Below are 22778 nucleotides of genomic sequence, written 5' to 3' on the forward strand. Positions count from 1 at the left end.
GGGAAAACAATCTAAATTACCGATATAACTGAACTCATTATATAATGCAAGGTGGCTTAAAAGTTGACAGGAACAATTTCAGCATCTTGAAAAGTTGGTAGTGTTATGTCCCTACTGTCCCTCTGCAACCCTATGGCAATGATTATGCCTTAAAAAATATTAAGGACTGGATTTTTGCTTTGCTAAATCTGAAAATAATGTCAAATTTTGTTTTTCAGTTCAAATTTTTTACGCCTTTTTTCTATTCTGCTTTTCCTACATAGAGTGGGAACACCCTAAGTGTGTTCTATCACGGGTGCACTGACAAGTGAAAACACTGAGTGTTTTATGTGCAACCCTATTTCTAAAAGTTAAACTAATTGAGGAAAACTGTGATAGTTTTATTCACCATCAGAAAATTGCACACCAAAATTTTTCTAAATCAGTTTTAAAGAACAAAAAAAAGTAATTTATCTTAAAACGTTAACACCGGTTATTTACGAATAGATCAATGGGGTTTTAAAAACTTTTGAACATGACGAGAAAGTTCATAAAACGGTTTATTAGCAGATCAGTCAAAATCAAAAGTGTCCACGGCTGCGCTTATGTGTACAGTATTAACAAGTGAAGGTCAGAGAGTAGTCTGCAGCGCCACCCGCAGGCCGGAAAAGTATATTTATTAACTTGTGCATTTAGGAATTACAAAAATTTTGAAACAGGCTCATGACTATCAAGGCAGTCTGTTTTATAATCTATTAATTTACCGCCATTGACGGCGATATACGTTCAATCCATTTCATCTGGGAGGTTACGGTGATCGCTGCCCAGCCCTTGCAGTTAAATTTTATTGAACCTCTCATCATTGTCAATGACAACTATTGAGTTGATAGAAGGGATTCATCAACTTTCATTAGTTTTTCCCTAAATTGTCCCTTAGCTTTGAGTCAAAAGAATTATTTCAATTTAGTGAAAGACTGGAGCTTCTGAAACCCAACAGATTGAATCAGAAAGACAATTCACTTTTTTTTTTTTTTAATTGTACAATAAAAGTCACATTTTGTACAAATTGTATTACGTAAAACGTACTAACGTAGTTGTGTTCTGAACAGTTGACACTTTCGTCATTTATTTCATGTTTTTTGATGATAAACTTCCAACATAAATTAACAAAAGTGAGTCTTGCTAGTGAACAATATGTTTAATATTATAGGTAGGATTTGAAGTTTCCATGACTTCTTACCATCCCTTTTGAACTTAATTCATATAGTTCATTGAACTTTATTTTTCTTTTACGGAATCCATTGCTTGTCTTCATTATCTACAGTTTCAACAAAGGGAAAAATGCTGTCCATGAATGTATTAAAAGGCATTTCTGGGGTTGCCTGAAATCAATTGAATTGTTCTTGAGCACTGCTGCACAGTGTTTGCGCAGCGATGACAGAAACACAATTGTTCAAAATGTCCTGCATAAAAATCCAGTTTATATGCTTTGTACAGTTGGGTGGAAAAGTGTGAGGGACGGGTAGGGGACATCTGGGGTTTGGTCCTGCTCCGATGTGTTAAGATGGCGGCGAGGCGCGGGAGGTCAGACGTCGTCAGGCTGTTGCTTAAGAGCGGGTGTATTTACCCCAGATGTGAAGCATGAAGACGGAGGCAATGAAGAGCAGACTCATCACCAGCACAGGTACTGGCCCACTGTAACGAAGATATACAGGAACTCATAATCCAACATTTTGTCCGCGATAGTACAGCGATTATCCGATGTGACGCAAGATACATTAGGCTAGGCGATTAATCTTACTTTTAAAAACGTAATTAATTACAGTTACAAATTACTTCTCCCAAAAAGTAATTGCGTTAGTAACTCAGTTACCTGAATGTAAGAGCAATTAGTTACTTCTTTACCCTAAATTTAACTAGACACAGGGGTATTGCGGATATTGCGATACCTACATAGTAACCTTTGCTATATTTGGAAGTCATTTAATGTTGTGAATCAACCGTTAAAGTTGTTAAAATTGCTCCCGTTATTGTATTAGTTCCCTTGTGTAGTTTCGACATGTGTAGTTTTAAAACCGTTTCATCATTTAAAGATAGATTTAAGTCCAGATTTTGCCGATTTAGGAGCATTTTAGATAAAAAGTTACTTAGGTTCGCTAGGAAGGTTCTCTACAACCGAGCCTTCCAGAGAAGTCTACTGCTTTAAGATGGCGGCTGTTTACTAACGCATCTAGTTCTTTATACATGTTGCTAATGCCGCCGTGTCTGTCATTTGCATTTAGTTCTATATATAATAGTGATATCTACCGTAGCATCATGTGGGCGTAGTTTGTAGCCTATGGGCTACAGTCAGGTATTATTGGAGCCACCTAGTATCGCATTGGCAATGGCGTCAAAACTCCCTTGCCTCCTCACCACTCCTGCTCTGCTCTCTCGTCTCCGTGAGTCCGTCTCTCTCAGACTTTTCTCGCGTCATTCAACCAACATAGTAACGCACGCCTTTACCGCCTCAGTAACAGTAACGCCGTTGCCAAGTAATTAGATTACTCACTACTGAAAAAATTAATGCCGTTATATTCTAACGCCGTTATTAACAACATTGGTTACGACTCAAAATGTTGGGGTTGACCGTATTAACTTGAAACATGAGTTTGGAAAACCAAAAAAAAAAAAAAGTCATCTTTGATGGTAAAATAAAAGTGAAAAAGTCAAGTTACTGATTAAAACTCAATATTCTAAGTAAATTGGATTAAGTAGTTTCATCTGATCAACATTTTAAGTAAATTGAACTTCTGTTAAGTGTAACAACTCAAAATTTTAAGTTCCCAATATTAACTTGATAAAATGAGTTAGGACTACACAAGCAGGTACGGGTAGTCCCCGGGTTGCGAACAAGTTCTGTTCCTACGGTGGCGCCGTAACCCCAATTTCTGTGTAAATCGGAATTAACCCTTTAAGTACCACTAAATCTCAATAACTATCCAAAAGCATGTATTATACATTATTGTACTATCCTCGCCAAGACGTTGGAGCCAAGTTGTAATCTTTCCCTTCTCTCTCCCTCTCGACTGCGTGACTTCTTCGTAGGAGCAAATGCGCTCTTCCTCGTGTGTGCTCTTCTTCGTGTGTACATGCGCTCTTACTCGCATGCGGAAGTACTACCTGCTCTACGCTTCCTGCGCCAAAATAAAAGCATGTATCACAAAACAAAAGTCAACATTATAATAAAGTCCACATTTCGCCAAAACGCAGATCAGTCATATTAATAAAAAAAAAAAAAAAAAGATACTGTGAGGTACAATAGGATAACATTTACGCGACTAAATAAACAAAAACGACTGGAGACAAAATGGCAGATGAAACTGCGGCGTTGTAAAGTCGAAATCACGAAAGTCGGGTACGTCTTAACACGGGGACTACCTGTATACGTTAGTTAAGAATTTAAGTTATGTCTACCTAAAATCGTTATATTCGAAACATTAAAAGCGATAGAAATGCAATCCATTTGGAACGCTGCTAGCCCCTCCCAGTCCAAAAGAATTGGATTTCTAGTCTCGTCAATGGCAGGCATTGAGTTAACTTACTGAACTAAAAGCAAAGTGCCTATCCTCCGAGTGTATGTTGAGCGTATCATTGGAGAGTGGCGACCATGCAAACAAATGTGTTGACTGTGAACTTTCAAGTGCTTTCTCATTAGTTTTCAAGTGCACCAGAGTCTCTTCTAGAGAGGCGGCACATTTTATTGATGAGCCACCGACACCAGGAGGGGCTCTCATCTCTGAAGGAGGGACCGAGCGAGGAGGAGGGGTGCATCGCCATGCCAACCACCTCATCCACCCACCCTCCCGTCAGAAGGCTGTAATTGAGTTGACCTTTCGGAGTGGATCCTTTAATGAAGCTCCGCGAGCGCCGTCTAACGCGGGAACAAACGCGCACTCGATATACAGCGGCGTACGAGGAGTGTGCCCTCCCTTCCACGTCCGAGACACACACTCGATAAGCAGCGCTGTGCCATCGATCAGTCGCCGCATGCGACCAAGAGATGGGATGCTTTTTTAATAATGGGGAGGATGGGGAAGGCTATTAGGGAGAGGATAGAAACTTATATGAGACTTCGGCCCAATTTCCACCTTCTTTTAACCCTGAGTGATGCATAAACATTGCAGGTGAACAGCTTTTATTCATTACTTCGCAGCGTTTATGGCAAATGACTTACACTTTGAGACCCGGCGAGTCTTCAGTGTAAAAGCGCCACATTCCACCAGTGCCAGCCGATCCAGTGGCCCTGCCGCCACTGCGGGTACCACTGCTCGTCGCTTTCCTGTACAACACAAAAAGCATGTGTAGAAGTCTATCATTCAACTTCCACCCATTTATTGTTTTATGTAGCCAAATTATTTTAGGGCCATGTTAAAACTACAAAAATGAATGAAGTTGTAATTAAGAGGAAAAAGCAATTATATTCAGAAACTAACATTGGGTATGATGAAAATAAGTTTAAGTAGAATCAATTTGTGTAAAAAGGGGACACTTTAGGGTTATCTTAATTTTAGAAGCCTATATTATTACTAATTTATTGTTGTACTATGTACAAAAGTTGCATGATTAGCAAAAACGCTTTGAATTTAAAGAATTTGATATTCAACAATAAAATGTTTACCATTACAACTGCAAATGACAATTATAAAAAAATAAAATGGTATTATAAATAAAATATTACAATTCTTCAAAATAAATTGTGATATTACAACAAAATGCCTTAAAGAGAATAACATGATAATATTACTCTCTTAAACAACTTTATAAGAAATATGTAAAACTAACATTTGTTAAAGCACAATGTTCAAATTTTACATACTGTAAGTTGCAATTGTATTGAAAGTGTCATAAACTTAGGAGAGTAAAGTTGCACAAAAACTGAAAACATCGCAATTTTATTCTTCTAAACGTGACATGACTGCCAAAATTGGAATCCTACAAGAATAAAATTCAAATATAACAATCAAAAAGCCATAATAATAATAATTATTATTATTTTTAAATGTTTCAAACTAGAAATTTAATTTTCAGAGGAATGTATTACTTTACAATTAGTTGTCCAATCTTAACCCTTACCCAACCTTAACACCAGTTTTTTTTTTTTTTTTTTAAATTTATTTTTTATTTTAAACACCCTTACAGTAAGGAAGAAATTAACCATTTTGACTGGGAGGTTTCACGTCCATTTGCCCCCTTCCAGTCAAAATGGATTGGACGTCTTGCGCAGTCAGAGGCACTGAAAACATGAGCATTCATGGCCACTCTTCCATATAATGAATTAGACGTCTATTGCATAAATGGCATGAAATGAGTTAAATGCTGTGCTGCATTTGTGTGCATAAATAAAAGTCTTTCGTAACGAATTCTCAGTTGGCAGAAAAAAATGCAAGTTTTCTTAATGTTTAAATAGTCTACATATTTTCAAGATCATTGTAAAAGCATTTACACAACGAAATAACACTGGGAAAGTTTAAAAAAAAAACAAAAAAAAAAAAAACATCCAGGCCACGGCGTTCATGTGCGTGCACAAGCAAATGCACGATACAGAGAGCCTGCTCTCGGTTTTATCCCATTTTTTAAAATATAATTTATTAGTCCGGTGCGGCGACCCGACCTGACCCGACCCCAACGTGAATGCTTAACATTTTGGGCCCGTTCGGGTCGGGCTCAAAATGTTAATCGGTTTCGGGCACTAGATCTAACCTCTAAGAGATAGGACATAACATAACAATGGCTGAAGTGGAGAAAGAGGGAGCGAGAAAGATTATTGATGCATCAAAGACATTGAAAGCAGACATCTGGAGACATTTTGGCTGTTACGAGGTTGGTGGGAAACTTGACAAGAGTTATGCGGTGTGTAAAAAATGAAACATGAGAATAATAATACAAATGGGGAAACCAAATCCGTTGCATCACCGGAATTGCGCAGGGAAGATTTTTGAATGTACTTATATATTTTAAAATGCGCTGAATCGATTCGGCTTGTTGCCCGCATCGAATCGAATCGTCCATGCCCCGCATCGGGATGCATCGCCGCATCGATTATTGTTGACACCACTATTAAATACTATTGAGAAACAAAATAAACTTTATATAGAGTGTTGTTTGGTGCTTCGACCGGTGAGTAGGGTTAAAGTTCTTGAGTGTCATAAATAAAATTAAAACATAAAAGACCAAAAATAGTCACTTTCTTTATAAAGGGTGAAATATTTTAAGTGTCAACTTTGAATAGCTGTCCATTGGAGTGACCACTGTCCATGAAACGGTAAGAAAATTGTGAAAATAACCACAATCACATAATCTGGCAAACAAGTAGCGATTATTATGTTTTAAAATTCGTTCAGTCCAATAGTGGATACAACTATCTGACGAGGATCCAGCGAATTCAATATATAGACAAGTTTCAGAGGTACTTCCATTTTACTTCCGCACTTCTGCTGGCGTTTTCCGTTATCCACGTTCTCGAACCAAAACAGTGGAGATGGACCAAAACAGTGGAGATGGAGTGGCATCACTCGTCAAAATTCCTTAAGAAAAGACAATTTGGAAATACCGCATACATCTGCCGTCATCACGACATGGGAGGACAACATGTTCATGAAGGCAGATGTGGATCAGAGCCTGTGCCACCAAAAAGACCTGGTGTTTATGTATCCAGGTTGCCGCCATGTTATGGAAGGTATGTTCTTCCTATCCCTGCATTTTCATGTGGCCGGTGCTCCATAAATACTAAAGCTAAAATCTTGCGCATGAAACGACTTGTCTTTGATATTGTTCTTCCAATAATTGTAATTATGATGATGTTTAATATTATTTACTATAACTATTGTACTGGTGTGGTGAAAACACATGCTATCTACTGCTAGCCTGTTGCTAATCAGCACTGTAGTATGACACAGTTATGTTCAATTTGACAACAATTCTGCATTTTGCGTCACAGCAGAGACGTCATTAGCTGTCCTAAAGCTAGGTATACGACGAGAAAGAAATAGAAAAACACTCATCTACTACAAGTCATACATGGGTTTCTTACCCTAAATGCATACAATAAATGCAAATGTTACAAGTTTTTGTCCATTTGTTTACAGGTGGAAAACAGGCAAGGGAAGACAACTATGTGCCTCAACAGCACTTACTGGTCCATCTCAAAAAATTGGCATATTGGGATAAATTTCATTATTTTCTGTAATGTACTGATAAACATTACTTTAATATATTTTAGATTCATTACACACACCTGAAGCAGTTCAAGCCTTTTATTGTTTTAATATTGATGATTTGGGCAAAAAAAGTCAAGAAAAACAAAAAAATTCCGATCAAAAAAAATTAGCAAATCATTAAAAGGTAGTCTAAAGAAGCTACTAACCTAATCATCTGAATCAACCAATTAACTCAAAACCCCTGTGAAAGATACCTGAGGCTTTTAAAAACTCCCAGCCTGGTTCATTACTCAAAACCGCAATCATGGGCAAGACTGCCGGCCTGACTGCTGTCCAGAAGCCCATCACTGACACCCTCAAGCAAGAGGCTAAGACACAGAAAGAAATTTCTAAGCGAATAGGCTGTTCCAAGAGTGCTGTATCAAGGCACCTCAGTGGGAAGTCTGTGGGAAGGAAAAAGTGTGGCAGGAAACGCTGCACAACCAGAAGAGGTGACTCCACTCTGAGAAAGATTGTGGAGAAGGGCCGATTCCAGACCTTGGGGGACCTGCAGAAACAGTGGACCGAGTCTGGAGAAGAAACATCCAGAGCCACCGTGCACAGGCGTGTGCTGGAAATGGGCTACAGGTGCCGCATTCACCAGGTCAAGCCACTTTTGAACCTGAAACAGCTGCAGAAGCACCTGACCTAGGCTACAGAGAAGCAGCACTGGACTGTTGCTCAGTGGTCCAAAGTACTTTTTTCAGATGAAAGCAAATTTTGGATGTCATTCGGAAATCAAGGTCGAAGAGTTTGCAGGAAGAAGAAGACTGGGGAGAATGAAATGCCAAAATGCCTGAAGTCCAGTGTCAAGTACCCACAGTCAGTAGCCACGTTTACATGCTGACTTTTATTCATACCGATTCAAATCATTCCGAATGGAAATTTCAGATCAGCTGTTTACATGTCACTTCATCTATTCCGATCCAGCGTTTACATGTGACTGCCTTTATTCCGAAAGGACGTTTGACAACTGCCGTCTGACACGCGCAGATTAATCAAAACAAAGCGTCACGTTGCAAAACATGGAGATCGATCGTCGGAGTGCTGCTGTTTTAACTTTAACCCACTTGTTGTGTTTGTGGGGTCGTATCCGCTTCTGCTGTTTTGCTCTTTTGCCTTGTAGTAGCCGGTTTTCCACAGGTTTCTAATCTGGTCAATGCTCCGGTCTATTCCGGCTTCGTGTAACCTCTCGTGAACTTTTTTTAAAATAGTTCACTGTTCCTCGTTTTACGCCCGTCTAAGCGAGCAATTATATTCAATTCTTTTAAAGTTTGAATTAAATACAATCTTTCCGCCGGACTCCAATTAGGTGCGCTGTGCTTGGAAGCCATGTTGCAAGTGACGTTACTTACGTCACAAAGTGACGTCACCACGTCAGTACGGAGCATGTGCAGAAAGAACGCAACCAGACACCATTCCGCTTCCCTGTTTACATGATATAATTTTACTTCTAATCGGTTTGGGAAAAGGAATATTCCACCCCTGTGAATCGGAATGAAATTCCATTCGGTTTGGGCCTGTTCATTCCGAATGAGGTGTTTATATGGAACACATTTATTCGGTTTGAACAAATATTCCGATTGTAATTGGAATATTTGGCTCCATGTAAACGTGGCAAGTGATGATCTGGGGTGCCATGTCAGCTGCTGGAGTTGATCTTCTGTGTTTTATCAAGGGCAGGGTCAATGCAGCTAGCTATCAGGAGATTTTGGAGCACTTCATGCTTCCATCTGCTGAAAAGCTTTATGGAAATGAAGATTTCATTTTTCAGTACGACCTGGCACCTGCTCACAGTGCCAAAACCACTGGTAAATGGTTTACTGACCATGGCTTTACTGTGTTCAATTGGCCTGCCAACTCTCCTGACCTGAACCCCATAGAGAATCTGTGGGATATTGTGAAGAGGAAGTTGAGAGACACCAGACCCAACATTGTGGATGAGTTTAAAGAGCATACGACACCAGAAAAAAAGTCTTAAATGGCATTATTATGTGAATTAGAATCATATTTTGAGACGATTCGACCATATACAACAATTTAGCAAAGCGCAGATGACGAGAAATTAGTCTTTTAATCTGCCGGTTAGCCACGCCTACAATTATAGGGCTTTAGCGTCCCCAACAGGTGGATGACGTCAGCGGTAGACTAGGCTCATCGGTTTTACTATTCAGCCCATTGAGGGAGAATTGTTCAGAACGAGGAAAACGAGACGAAGAGAGCTGCAAAATGTCATTGTTTCAGTCTCTCTACTCCCAATATTTTTACAGGATATTCTTTTTATCCAAGTATTTTCCCCAATAGCTATATAAATGGCTTGAGAAGGATCAGTCAGCCCGTCGAGGGGGAACTATTCACAATGAGGAAAACGCGACGAAAAGAGCGGCAAAATGTCATTGTTTCTGTCTCTTTACTTCAATATTTTTACAGGATATTCTTTTTATCCAAGTATTTTTCCCCAATAGCTATATAAATGGCTTGAGAAGGACCAGTCAGCCCGTCGAGGGGGAACTATTCACAATGAGGAAAACGCGACGAAGAGAGCGGCAAAATGTCATTGTTTCTGTCTCTTTACTTCAATATTTTTACAGGATATTCTTTTTACCCAAGTACTTTCCCCAATTGCTAAATAAATGGCATGGTCATGACAAATAACAATCTTGTGCTAAATGGAATATCAAATAATAAAAATCCATTTATTCAAGACGACATGGCAAAATTACTCCATAATGGTCAAAACAGTCGACTTTACCTTTACTGTCACACCTGCCGAACGATATTTTATGACACCTAAATCGGACATATGTCATTTCCCTTCCCCGGCTTCGGAGAATGTAAACAGACCAGAAGGAGTGACAGCTAGCCGACATGCTAACCCGAACCGAGGGATGTTTCAAAGTCTTCGAAGTGGAAAATCACACATAACTAGCCTGGATTATTTGACATGACGACCCGGTTGTCGAGTTTCTTTGCGGATCGGCAAACCGCCCGGCGGAGAGCAATTTACAGTTCGTTCCCTGGAGGAGGGTGGCTGGAATTGTTGTGTAGCTAACGTGCTAACTGCTAATGAGCGTGAGGATAGCTTTTTACATGCCTATCAATGATCAAACGTAAGTAGTCCTTTATTTAAAGGAATTTTATAGTGTTTACTTTGTAATCACTGTATTCGTATTTGACATAATACAAAACAAGATGTTTACTCACTTCCTTGTAAGTCCAATGGTCCCACAGTAAATATCCACGGTGAATGGGAACCTTTTGAAACTCCAAAAAGGCGCATACGCCTCTCCCGCATACAGAATGATTTTTCTGCAGCCGTTTGGCTGGCGTGATGCAAAAAATAAAAGTATTAATCCGCAAAATCAGCTGAATCCTTCGTCCTCATACACAACAGTACACTGTAGCGTGAAGAGGACGTCTTCTACCGTACACGTCACAGCGCCCTCCTCCTCAATGCGAGACCGAAGCCGGAAATCACTCATTTTCCTGGCGCGGGATTCAAAAAACTAAATAAATATAGCGATCGCTTCCACACACATCCAAGCGGTCCATATCATTCAGGAGCGTAAAATACCGCGTGTATTATGAAATAAACATGCTTTTTCGTGTCACAAGCACTTTAAGCCTGCTATCGAAGCATCCTGGGCCTCAATAACACCTCAGCAGTCCCACAGGCTGATTGCCTCCATGCCACGCCGCATTGAAGCAGTCATTTCTGCAAAAGGATTCCCGACCAAGTATTGAGTGCATAGCTGATATAATTAATTGAAGGTTGACTTTTTTTGTATTAAAAAACACTTTTTTGTTCTGGTCGGATGAAATATGCCATTTTTTTAGATAGGGATTTTTACCTTTTCTTGACTTTTTTTGCCAAAATCATCAATATTAAAACAATAAAAGGCTTGAACTACTTCTGTTCTGTGTAATGAATCTAAAATATATGAAAGCTTAATGTTTATCAGTACATTACAGAAAATAATGAACTTTATCACAATATGCTAATTTTTTTAGAAGGACTAGTATGTCGAGACTACGTGCATTCTACTTTGATGGAAGGCTTGACTTATGCTCCACCTTCATTAATATTTTACTAATATTTTTATAAATTGTGATTTATTGACCTGTTTTTGCACATGCACCAATTGTTTTAAGTAAAACAACAAATGAAATCATGTTGTCCAAATGTTTTAAATTCGATCAATATCTGCAATAAAAAAGAATGACATACTATTTGTGTTTATATGTATGTGTGTGATGAACTCATAATACCATAGCTATAACCAGATAAAAAATACTTTGTAGTATTTCTTTGTGACAATCCGTGTCAGCCCTTCTGTATTGGCAACTGTAATATTATTTGTAATTTTGCCTCATTTTGGTCAATCAAGTGGCCGGAGTATCAATCTACACTTCATGTTAACACAGGCTGCACAGATTGTTAGAATTTTGTCCACGAACGATCAACGAAGTGATAAGAAGAAACGCGCAACACAGAAAGTCTCAGAGCATCATCTACATCAGGGGTGCCCAATCCCAGTCCTCGAGAGCCCCATCCAGCTTGTTTTCCATGTCTCCCTCCTCCAACACACCTGAATCAACTAATCAGGATTGTTATCAGGCTGCTGCGGAGCTTGCTGATGAGCTGATCATTTGATTCAGGTGTGTTGCAGAAGGGAGACACGGAAAACAAGCTGGATAGGGGCTCTCGAGGACCGGGATTGGGCACCCCTGATCTACGTCGTGCTGAATCCATTTTTGGAGATTCCGTGTGTTTCTTTAGTTTGATTTTGCAGTTTTAACTGTGTCCACACACTGCTCAATTTGACCGCACGTCATGTTGTTCTGTCTAAACCTGAAATCCGTCGCAGAAAATGTCAAAGATGGCGCTGCCCATGTTTTGCTCAGGTAACTTGTCTATACTGAGGAAGGTAATGTTAGTCCCTCATTGCTTTAAGAAAAATAGATACAAGCTAAACTAAAATTAAGCCTGAAGTCTTTCTTTGTTATTTCTAAGAGCTAGGATTACACGTGCTATTCACATGTCTGCTTCCACAATCATGTTAGATCTTATGATCATGCTTTATGTGGTTACTGTTCATTTAGTTAGTCCTTTATGTCGAGATGCTTCGTATACCTCTGTCTGACAGTGGAGCCCGCTGCACGGGGAGCCACAGTCTTGCTGGGGGAACGGCTTGAAGCTCCAACATTGGTTGCACTCACAGCTGGTCCAGGCTGAGAGAAAGACAGTTTCACTATCATTCACTATACAATCCATTACACTGGGTGAAAGATTTTATTACTGTAAGGGGAAAATAACTGACTGTAAAGCTACTGACCATTAGCTAAATGTATTTCTAGTCAATCTAAATGTTTATTTACACAATATCCTCTTGCATACGTATCATGTGCATTTCATTATCATAAAATACTGTCATCTAGTGTTTAGTCAAAAGTTATGACTGCTCTATTCTGTTGTTGGAAAAGCCACGTCCACAATGTTAAGCTAAGGCTAATAGGCGTGAGAATGAGCGAAACGCCAACTTACGTCGCTTGTTTTCAGTGGAAACGCACCAATCGTTTACAGGCTTACCATTTTTGATCTATTTGTCTTCGTACGAATCGAGTCCCCGAGGTGCTCTCGCAATAGTGACGATGTCCACTTGAAAAGAAGGGCTGTCAGTTCATGAATGGAGTGGTCAAAACTCAAGAAGAGAGCCGCAAAGCTGACGCTTGTCTAAAAAGGACACGACTGCAAAATTCTAGGACCCGTATAGTCTCCTAAAAATATGCCTGTTAAAGAGATAGCATTTGGTATAAAGTTTAGAAAATAAATAACACATTAAACAACCATAATTGGTCATTTATATCAGTATATATTTTAAAAAATATAATTAACTGCCTAACATTTTTTAACATAAGCAAAGATTCGTTTGTATACACAGGCAAAAAAAGGACCACCCAACTCTTTGAATGACGTGTCTTCTACGAGACAATTGATTGTCAACCGGGAAGCTGGCGCCATTTTGGCTCAAATCAGGAAGTACGGCTTGCCCTGTTTGAGATAACAATGTAGAGCCACTATGACAGTTACGCGTTTGAGTTTCACGAGAAAAGTTCTGGTCACCAGCAACGACGAGAGCACGGTAACTGGTCTCAAAACTTGGACAAGATAGCATAAGGTAATCGCTATAATGTTTTCTATTTAAGTGAAACATTAGACTATTTTGTCGAAGGGTTCGCTTAGTAAAAACATGTATTTTTTAGCAGTATGTGCAACACTGGTATTGATGACATTTTATATTCCCACTCTGATTTAAAGTAGTCATAATTAACAGGCGGCGAATGCATTTTTCTTTGAAGTGCTGGTCTGTGTTGGAAAACTGTATAATCATTCTCAATTGCTTTTTCTGTCTCTGATGACCAGGATGGTGCGGGTGGTGTTTCTGCATCCAGACCTCGGTATAGGTGGAGCAGAGCGTCTGGTTGTTGATGCAGCAGTTGCCCTTAAATCGAAGGGATGTAATGTCCAAATCATGACTGCCCATTATGACCCCTCGCACTGTTTCTCTGAAACCCTTGACCCAGACCTACCTGTGGTGAGCAAATATGCACGAATGCAGCTAAGTACGCTTTTAGAATGCAAATATTTAATTTTGTATTATTATTCTTCCAACAGCTTTGTGTGGGAGACTGGTTGCCTACCAGTGTTTTGGGTTACCTCCATGCCCTTTGTGCTTACCTGAGAATGATTTATGTGGCAGTCTACTTGGTGTTCCTCAGCGGACTGGAGTATGATGTCATCTTCTGTGATCAGGTGAGACATTTTCATTTAACCTCTTTTTCTCTGTCTAAACGTTCATTTTAGAAGGTTTGACGTAGACGTGGCGAGTACGCATTTATACAAAATCAAAGTTTAGTAAAACTGGCAATAACGTTTCCAATCAGCTACGAGAGTTAACTCCAGTGTGTTTAGTGTGTCAAGCGGTGGTAAAACATGTTTTTTTTTTCTCTCTGGCAACTGTCTGAGTTGAGAAAGAGAGCGTTTGTATATTGTAAACATGATACGAGTCATACAGAAGTACTTTTTATGGAAAATAATTCAATTTTTTTGTTCTGATGGTAATAATGTTGAGCTGTGGGCGTAGGCTCACCTGAAGGACTGCATTTATTTTAATTTCATTTAGAATATTTCAGTTTTTTCTATTTTTTTTTTTTTTTTAAATCCTGTTCAATGGATTTTTTAACCCAGCTATCTCAAAGTAACACATTTTAGAGCTGTAATTGAAATACAGTGATATTTTGGCTTTTAGTTATCGTACCGTCAGAATCTCATATCGGCACTTGCCTAGTTTATGTTCATGTAAAAGCTAGTTTATTGAGGGTTTACACGTGTCATTAAAAAGCATTAAAGGACCAAGCAGTGCTAGTGTGAACGCGCCCTAAAAGTCATGGATTTTGTCAAAATACAGGCCTTTAAAAGCATTAAACTAAACGTTTAAAGCATTAAAAATTATGTAAACTTGACGATTACAAAAACTTTTTTTTACATTGTTTATTAGTGTTGTCTAATATTATCGGGTAGCCAGTATAAAAGAACATAAGATAGTATCGGCTCTCTTATCCCGTATTGATCTTATCGGCTACCTGATAATATTGGGCAATAACTCATTTTAAATGATAATCGGATAATATCAACATCGGTTTTTCATTGTTGGTTTTGGCCCAATGTGCATGTTGCCTTCAAAGTGAATGTCGCATTCGGCCTTTGTTTAAGGGCTGGTCACAGCTTAGCACAGTAGTTATGCATATTGACCATTAGATGTCTCCAAACTAAAATGCTTGGGATTTGTTATTTGAGCAGACCATTTGCATTCATGGTGCAAAAATTAAGTGAACAATAATAATGAACTATAGAGTCATTCCATACCTCATTCACTGTACAGAAGCAGTGTGCCTTTGTTGTTATTTTGAGCCAGAAGCACTGTGTGAGCCGTAGGTGATATGGCAGTGCCTTATCGGCACTTTGTACTTGGACTTGATCTATAAAATCTGATGTTTGCACTATTTGGATTTCAACCACTAATATAGTGGTGCAATATAGGGACTTTTGCCATAAATTCAGTTTAAGTTGGTCTTATTTTTCACAGAATGCCTATTTGGCAAATCTTGAAGTTGTTACATTTATCATTAATAAAGTATCCAGTGGCGAATAACAGTACAATAAGCCATAATATGTTAAAGGGGAAGTTCAGAATTTTTGACATAAGGCTTAATCTTCGAGCAAGCAGGTGTTTAATCAGTTGGTGGAGTTGATTTCAACAAATTCTGTGCAGTTTGTTTGTTATCTGTTAATTTCAGGGCTCTGGGGTGGCTAAGCTAGCGCGAGTCAATGGTGTCTGCTTAGTATACCAATAAAAACAACATATGCACGCATGACAATCAAAGATGAACCATGCAATCAATAGTGTTGGCTATGTTTTCAGAATAAAGTTATTAAAACTAACCTTTGCATTTCAATAATTGTAGTATGAACATCAACAGTGATAATCCAGCAGCTCTACAGGGAACAGGCTGTCTAGGCAAGCTGGGCGGACTGATACCACATCGTTTTTTTTCCACTGCTGATTTTATGTATTTTTTGGGGGAAAGGCACTCCCCAGCAGACTGCGCATGAGTGGCCGAAGCACTCCTCTCTATTATGGTCGCATTACGCATCTAAAAAAAAAAATGGTCCTACAGATTGAAATGAATTACAGCAGTTAGGTTTGACATTGTTTTGGTCGCATGGGTAATTGGAATAATGATCTGCATTTTGAATTTATTTTACTATGTTAAATCTGTTACTATCGTTTTTTTATTGACATGTTCAGATGGGACCATTGACTCATGCCAGCTTAGCCACTCCGGAGCCCTGAAATGAAACTAACAAATAACCGACTAACTGCACGGAATTTGTTGGAATCAACTCCACAGACTAATTAAACCCCCGGTAACTCAAAGATTAAGCCTAATGTCAAAAATTCTGAAGTTCCCCTTTAAGTCCACGACCGCAGGTATCTTTATCGATATCGGTATAGGACTTTTGGAGTTGGACAATATCGGGATATCGGTTAAAAAGTCATTATGGGACAACTCTACTTGCAAATTGTGTGAATGAAACTATCTGCAGTTGTGCATTGACATTAAATTTGTTTAAACTGGCATTAAAAAGCATTACATAATATTTGCTGTTCCCTATAGAAACCCTGTTATTGGTGGATCACAGGCACAGTCTGTATTTAAATGAGCCTTTCATTGTAGTTTTTTTTTTTTTGTGATGAGTGCTTAGAAACTGTTTGATGAGTTGTGCTTAAAATTTTAACTAAGTTATATGTTGTTGTTGTTTTCGATCCCACCTTAGGTGTCCGTGTGTATTCCAGTGTTGAGACTGGCCCGTCACAGAAAGAAAGTTTTGTTCTACTGTCACTTTCCAGACCAGCTGTTGACTCAAAGAAAATCATCAATCAAAAAGCTTTACCGTGCTCCCATCGACTTTCTGGAGGAGCACACCACTGGCATGGCTGATATGGTACGTAACGAAAGGTTAAAAAAAGAGAAACTATTGCACTCATGTTCATCTGTCTTAAATAAATTGATAAATAAAATAATACATGAGCCATATGTATAGAAAGTAAAGTGTTTTAGATAAGAAAAACCAAAAATTGCTTAGCTATAAATTAAACGAACAATGCAAATGGAGAAAATGTAAAGTTGTAATGGAAAATATAAGACGTTTTGGTCTGTATAGTCAGAACAACATTTTGAATCCAAATTAAAATTACTCTTCACATATTTTGAAAAATTAATGTTTGGGACCTAATAGGTTTGTCATTTATCTTTAAGTGCAACACATAGCTCAAGGAACTAGAATAATTAGCAGCGTGACAGTTATATCATTAAGTGACTACTAATATATCATCAAATTAATCAATAGGAAACAAGAATGACAGAGTAACTAGTAGTCCATTCTAAATTTTTGGATAGTGACAGACTGACTGCCCTCAATGGGATAGTAGTGATTTGCTGTTATTGTCAATGCCACAAGTGTGACACAAAATAAAGACAATACAAATTACATTTTTGTTGTAGCGGCACCGAATGAGTTAATGAGGAAAACATTTTACCTAAACATGTCATATATATATTTTATTATATCACATCACATTATATTATATTAAAACAGAATACAGGTAGTCCCCGGTTTACGAACAAGTTCCGTTCCTGCTCTCGTGATGTAACCCGGATTTCCACGTAAATCAGAATTAACCCATAAAAAGTATCCAAAATATACGTCATTGTACTGTCTTCGTCAAGACGTTGGAGCTAAGTCTTAGCTAGACAGTAACCTAAGCTCCGAAATGACGATGTCAGATGTCCGTGTGGTTTGCTGACTTTATTCAGCTACTCATGACATCAACACTTGCAGAATGAACTAAAATAAAATGAAATTAAATCAGTCTCATCTTCAATAACAGCAATTCAAATTTGCATTTACAATTAGCTGCTGATACAGCAATAACAAACAATTAGCATGTATCAGTTAGCGACCGCACATCATCAAAAAAAAAAAAAAAATGCATAAACTGGCCCCAAGTATTCCCCAACAATTGAAACCGCACAATAAACAGTACAAAATGGCTTATATACAGCCGTTACCTCTGGATGCTTCACAAGCAACAAATGTGCGCGCAGGCTCTGCAACTCGGCTGCTCTGTGTGTGCATGCACTGCGTGTGTGGAGTGGGCGGGCGTCTTTACATGCGTTCGCTTCCTGTCCTAAAATAAAAGCATGCAACAAAAGTCCACATTTAAAAAAAAAAAAGACGACCAGACGCAAGCATCATACAGTCGAAATCGCATAAGTCAGGTCCGTCGTAACCTGAGGGCTACCTGTATAATAAACTGGATTTATAAAATTTAAGTAAGCTGAAAGTCACACACATGCTATGTGTTGAGATGTCCCTTTAAAGGGCATGGCCTAGTGTGAGCCTTCACGAGCTCAAATCAATTTGGCCAGTTGGTTTGCAAATTTGCACAGCAAGGCTGAGAACGAAAAGTGGTATTTGGTATGTGGCAAAATTGATTCTGCCATGTGGCATTTTTTTGCCATTTGGCAAAATTTATTTTGGGATGTGGCATTTTTTTAGCTTTTTGGTATTTTTTTCTGTTGGTATCTGGCAAAATGGATTATGGCATTTTTTTTTCCATGTGACATTTTTTTGTTTTGTTATGTAATGGCATGGCTTTACTTGGGTGTCAGTTGATTGTCAATGTCCTGCAATGTAAAGTGTATGGTCAAAAATCACTACCACACTTTTTTCTGCCATTCAAAATGAATGGAAAATTTGGATGTTTATATCCGTCAATGGCATAGCCTTACTTGGGTAGCTGTTGAATGTCAATGCACTGTAATGTAAAGTGTTTGGTCAAAAATCACATCCACACGGTTTTCTGCCATTTAAAATCAATGAAAAATTTGGACGTTCATAGCCGTCAATGGCAGAGCCTTATTTGGGTGCCAGTTGAATGACAATGCGCTTTAATGTAAAGTGTATGGTCAAAAATCACAACCACACGTTTTTCTGCCATTTAAAATCAATGAAAATTTTGGCGATAGGGCGGCGTAGGGTCGGTTGCCAATGGGCTTATACTCACAAGGGATTCACACGGTTACTGGGTTCTACATCACAGAGCTGATTTGTGTACACTCCACCCCTCCCAATAACTTAGCATATAAACTCCCCCACACCCCTCCCCTTCTTTCCCTGTTCAACGGGCTCCCCACATGGTGTCAACCAGAAATGCATCAAGCTGACCATAGCACCAACATATTCATAGTTAGTGTAGGCGTTCAATGTATTTCTTGTTGTTGTTTGTGTTTTTTTTCTTTTTCTTTTATTGTTTCTTTTCGATTCTTCTGCTCCCCCATTAACCCTCCCTGTTTGCTGCTTTGTCATAATAAACGAGGTATGTTGAATGATCACAATGGGAGTATGTCATACTCTCAATGTGAAACATTAAAACTGTTCAGACTATCCAAACACTTAGACTTCCATTCTCCGTGTCAAACAGCTGAACAGGACAGGTTTAAAAAAAAAAAAAAAAATCAATGAAAAATTTAGACGTTCATAGCCATCAATGGCATAGCCTTATTTGGGTGCCAGTTGAATGTCACTGCATTGTAATGTAAAGTGTATGGTCAAAAATCACAGCCACACATGTTTTTCTGCCATTTAAAATGAATTGAAAATTTTGACATGTGTGGTCTGCAAAAATTCTAAACACAAAAAATAAAACGCCTTATACAAAAAAAAAGGCCACAAACCAAAATACATTTTTCCACATACCCAAAAATGCCACATACCAAAATCCATTTTGCTACATGCCAAAAAAATGCCACATGGCAAAATACATTTTGCCACATGGCAAAATACATTTTGCCACATGCCAAAATACATTTTGCCACATGGCAAAATCAAATTTTTTTGCCATGTACCAAAAAACAAAAAAATCCACATGGCAAAAAAAGTGCTACATGCCAAAATACATTTTGCCACATGCCAAATACCACTTTTCATTCTCGCTGTCTCTCAATTTGCACTTAAGCGGTTGGGCACGGATCATGGCTTACTATAGCTTTTCACTAGCGTTGTCTTCGTATGTCACGTTCTGCATTATTGACTGTTGCTCTCCTTGCCCGCATTCGACTGTATCACACTACCTTTATTGCGTTTTCCTGCACTGAATTTAAGAAGCGGTGTTTCTGTAGTGTGCTCCTAAGTAAAATTTTGGCTTGACTCACTCAGCAAAAAATGACCATAACTGATAAAGTGGGCCGCTTTTAAGGCAAGGTACCACTGTGCACTTGTTCAAAGTTCTAATATTACTTTACTTGTATGTAGATTCTGGTGAACAGCCAGTTCACCGCAGGAGTCTTCAGGGAGACCTTTCAGAGTCTTAAAGGGATCCAAACAGACGTCCTCTATCCCTCCCTCAACACATGCACCTTTGACCAGCCGCCCACTGAATCGCAAGGGTTGTGGGGGCTGCTCCCTGAGGAAACCTCCCACCTGTTCCTCTCGCTCAACCGATACGAGCGAAAGAAGAACCTGGGACTGGCACTGCGGGCTATGGCGGCTCTGAGGAGCATCCTTCCTCCGGGCCGGCGGGCGGGCGTTCACCTGGTGGTGGCAGGGGGCTATGACGACCGGGTGAGCGAGAACGTGGAGCACTATGGCGAGCTGAAAGAGCTGGCATCTCAACTCCACGTAGAGGACTGCGTCACTTTCTTGCGCTCTCCCTCGGACTCCGTCAAGGTGGCGCTGCTGCGGGGCAGCCACGCCGTACTCTATACACCGAGCAGGGAGCATTTTGGGATCGTTCCCGTTGAGGCCATGTACTGCTGTTGCCCCGTTATCGCCGTCAACTCCGGGGGGCCTCTGGAGAGCGTGGCAGATGGCGAAACAGGCTTCCTGTGCGAGCCCACGGCCGAGGCCTTCTCTAAGGCCATGCAGAGGCTTGTCGTGGAGCCGCAGCTGCGCAGGGACATGGGACAAGCTGGCAGGAAGAGGGTGCAAGATAAATTCTCACTTGAGGCTTTTTCACAACAGCTCCACGGGTACGTTGTCACCCTAAGCCAGTGACACTGAGAGTGAATTTTTTTTCAGGGGGGGTGCTGGTTGGGGAGCGGGAAGCTGACTTTGTGTCTGTGTGAAGTATCGGGTGGTTGCAGTATTACTGTATGAAGATTTAAGAGGACAATTCATCAATGTTATTGTGGAAACGTTGCTGAGGAACAGACCTCTATACCAATTATGAAGAAAATAAAGTGTTTCTATACTATGTTGGCTTGTGTACATGTGGCACGGCAACCAAAAAATATTGATTAATACAGTGAAATGTTTCTTCCCATTTTGGGCTCAGCAGCCATCTGTATTAGTGAGGGAACGCAGGCCGTACGCACAGTCTTAAATCAATAAACTGGATGCTTTCCTCCACTTCCTGTCTGCCCAGAGCTTTTATTCCAAAGACGCTGTCCTGCTCCGTGACTCTTGCTACTGCGCGGAGGTTATTAGCAGATGATAGAGAGTGTTTGGCTTCATTAGAGGTCTGGCTCATGGACAGCATGCCGCTGTCTGGGTCATTATCAAGGAGGAGAATAGAAGAAGGTCACCGTGTCTGCGCAACAGCCTCCTCCGCCCTTCTACTGTATAGAGACGTTCTTATTGACATTCCACAAGTCTTAATAAACTCGACCACACAAAAAGTTTCTCCAGCCGCTTTGTTGCAAAGTTTTTGTCCATCTTTATTGGGGTTTGGGGAGCTGGCAAAGTATGTCCTTTACTCTGAGCGCATATTTGAAAGGCTGTCACGCAGTTAAGGGTTTTATGGTGCTTATTAGTATGGGAAATACGCAGATGTGGGAAGTCAGCTTTCTGTCTCCATACACTGTTGCATTATCATTTCGAGAGTTTCTGTTGTCTCAGAGTGATATCCGTTATTTTTCGGAAAGGGAATCTGAAAAAAAACAAAAAACAATATATTAAAAGGACACCTTTACGTTGCTTTAACGGTCTGTGTTTTGAAGATAGTCTGTGTGATCAGAGGTAGAGAGATATTCTGAGCAACCATCTTTTACATGATGCTTATTTATAGTTTGTCCCTTTAAAGTTTAAATTATCCCATAGCAAAGCAAAATTGAAGATGAGATCTTGTTCATGTCTCATTTACATCTCTGAGAAATGAATTAGCAATAATTGAGACCAGAGTGGTTTCTCAGCTTTCTCAAATTTGTCTCATGAGAAGTAAGTCTCATCGTGAGCATTACATGGGAAGGTTTTGAGAGTAGTTCTACTGGCACGATTTTTCAATAGTCTCACAGTTGTCACCTTTCAGGATCTCACCAAGAGACAACTATGAGTACTTGTGTCAATCTCAAATGTGTCTCAATTTTATCTCCTTACTTGGAGTCACGATCTCAGTAATGTCTCAGTAAAATATGGATGAGCAAAGTATTTTATTCCTTCAACTTACCTCAAAGCCTCATTTACTGATCTCGCGGCGCAACCTTATATTGTGCCAGTCACAAATATTTCTCAATTTGATCTCTTTCGGGTCTGCAATTGCTCATTTTGGGTTTTCAAGATTCTTTCATTGTAAGAAGGAGTAGTGTCTGCTCTTAACATGGTTAATCACATCTTAATTCATCTCATGTCAACATCCCAAGAAAATATTATAATTGGTCAAATAATTAAATAACATCCGGTTCATTTGGTTCCTGTTGTTCACTGTAAAAATTAGAGATGTGACCGAAAATTCGGCGCCGAAAACTATCGGCCGCTACAAATGCATTATCGGTTTTTGGTTTCGAAGACCGAAAGTTTACCGCAAAATAGTGTGAAGAACCTTAGTCCTCTTGTTTGATGACGTAATCAAAACAGGCAACACGCTCGCTGACGATGTCTCGCTAAAACTACTGGCTCACAGGCAACGTGTGTGATTTGGAAGTTTTTTTTTTTTTTTT

The 22778-nt window shown here is 39.4% G+C and overlaps 2 protein-coding genes across 3 annotated transcripts; one reads left to right on the forward strand and one right to left on the reverse strand.

Annotated features, from left to right (window-relative positions):
* Positions 1–526: 526 nt before the first annotated feature.
* sec61b (SEC61 translocon subunit beta) lies at positions 527–12961 on the reverse strand. The gene is made up of 4 exons (XM_057834828.1): positions 12808–12961; positions 12352–12449; positions 4196–4300; positions 527–1674 (listed from the first exon to the last, which is right to left on the reverse strand). Exons 1-4 carry the CDS (start codon positions 12808–12810, stop codon positions 1587–1589), a joined length of 294 nt encoding a protein of 97 aa, XP_057690811.1. The 5' UTR covers positions 12811–12961; the 3' UTR covers positions 527–1586.
* On the forward strand, positions 12011–21252 carry alg2 (ALG2 alpha-1,3/1,6-mannosyltransferase). 2 transcript variants are annotated; one of them, XM_057834826.1, is made up of 5 exons: positions 12011–12122; positions 13642–13813; positions 13894–14031; positions 16618–16785; positions 20158–21252. In XM_057834826.1, the coding sequence occupies exons 1-5, from the start codon at positions 12052–12054 to the stop codon at positions 20896–20898; spliced, it is 1290 nt and encodes a 429-aa protein (XP_057690809.1). In that variant the 5' UTR covers positions 12011–12051; the 3' UTR covers positions 20899–21252. The 2 variants fall into 2 exon arrangements, with proteins under 2 accessions (XP_057690809.1, XP_057690810.1); XM_057834827.1 differs by lacking the exon at positions 12011–12122 and adding an exon at positions 13235–13396.
* Positions 21253–22778: the final 1526 nt, after the last annotated feature.

This window comes from Corythoichthys intestinalis, chromosome 4, assembly GCF_030265065.1.
Source record: "Corythoichthys intestinalis isolate RoL2023-P3 chromosome 4, ASM3026506v1, whole genome shotgun sequence".
NCBI lineage: Eukaryota > Metazoa > Chordata > Actinopteri > Syngnathiformes > Syngnathidae > Corythoichthys > Corythoichthys intestinalis.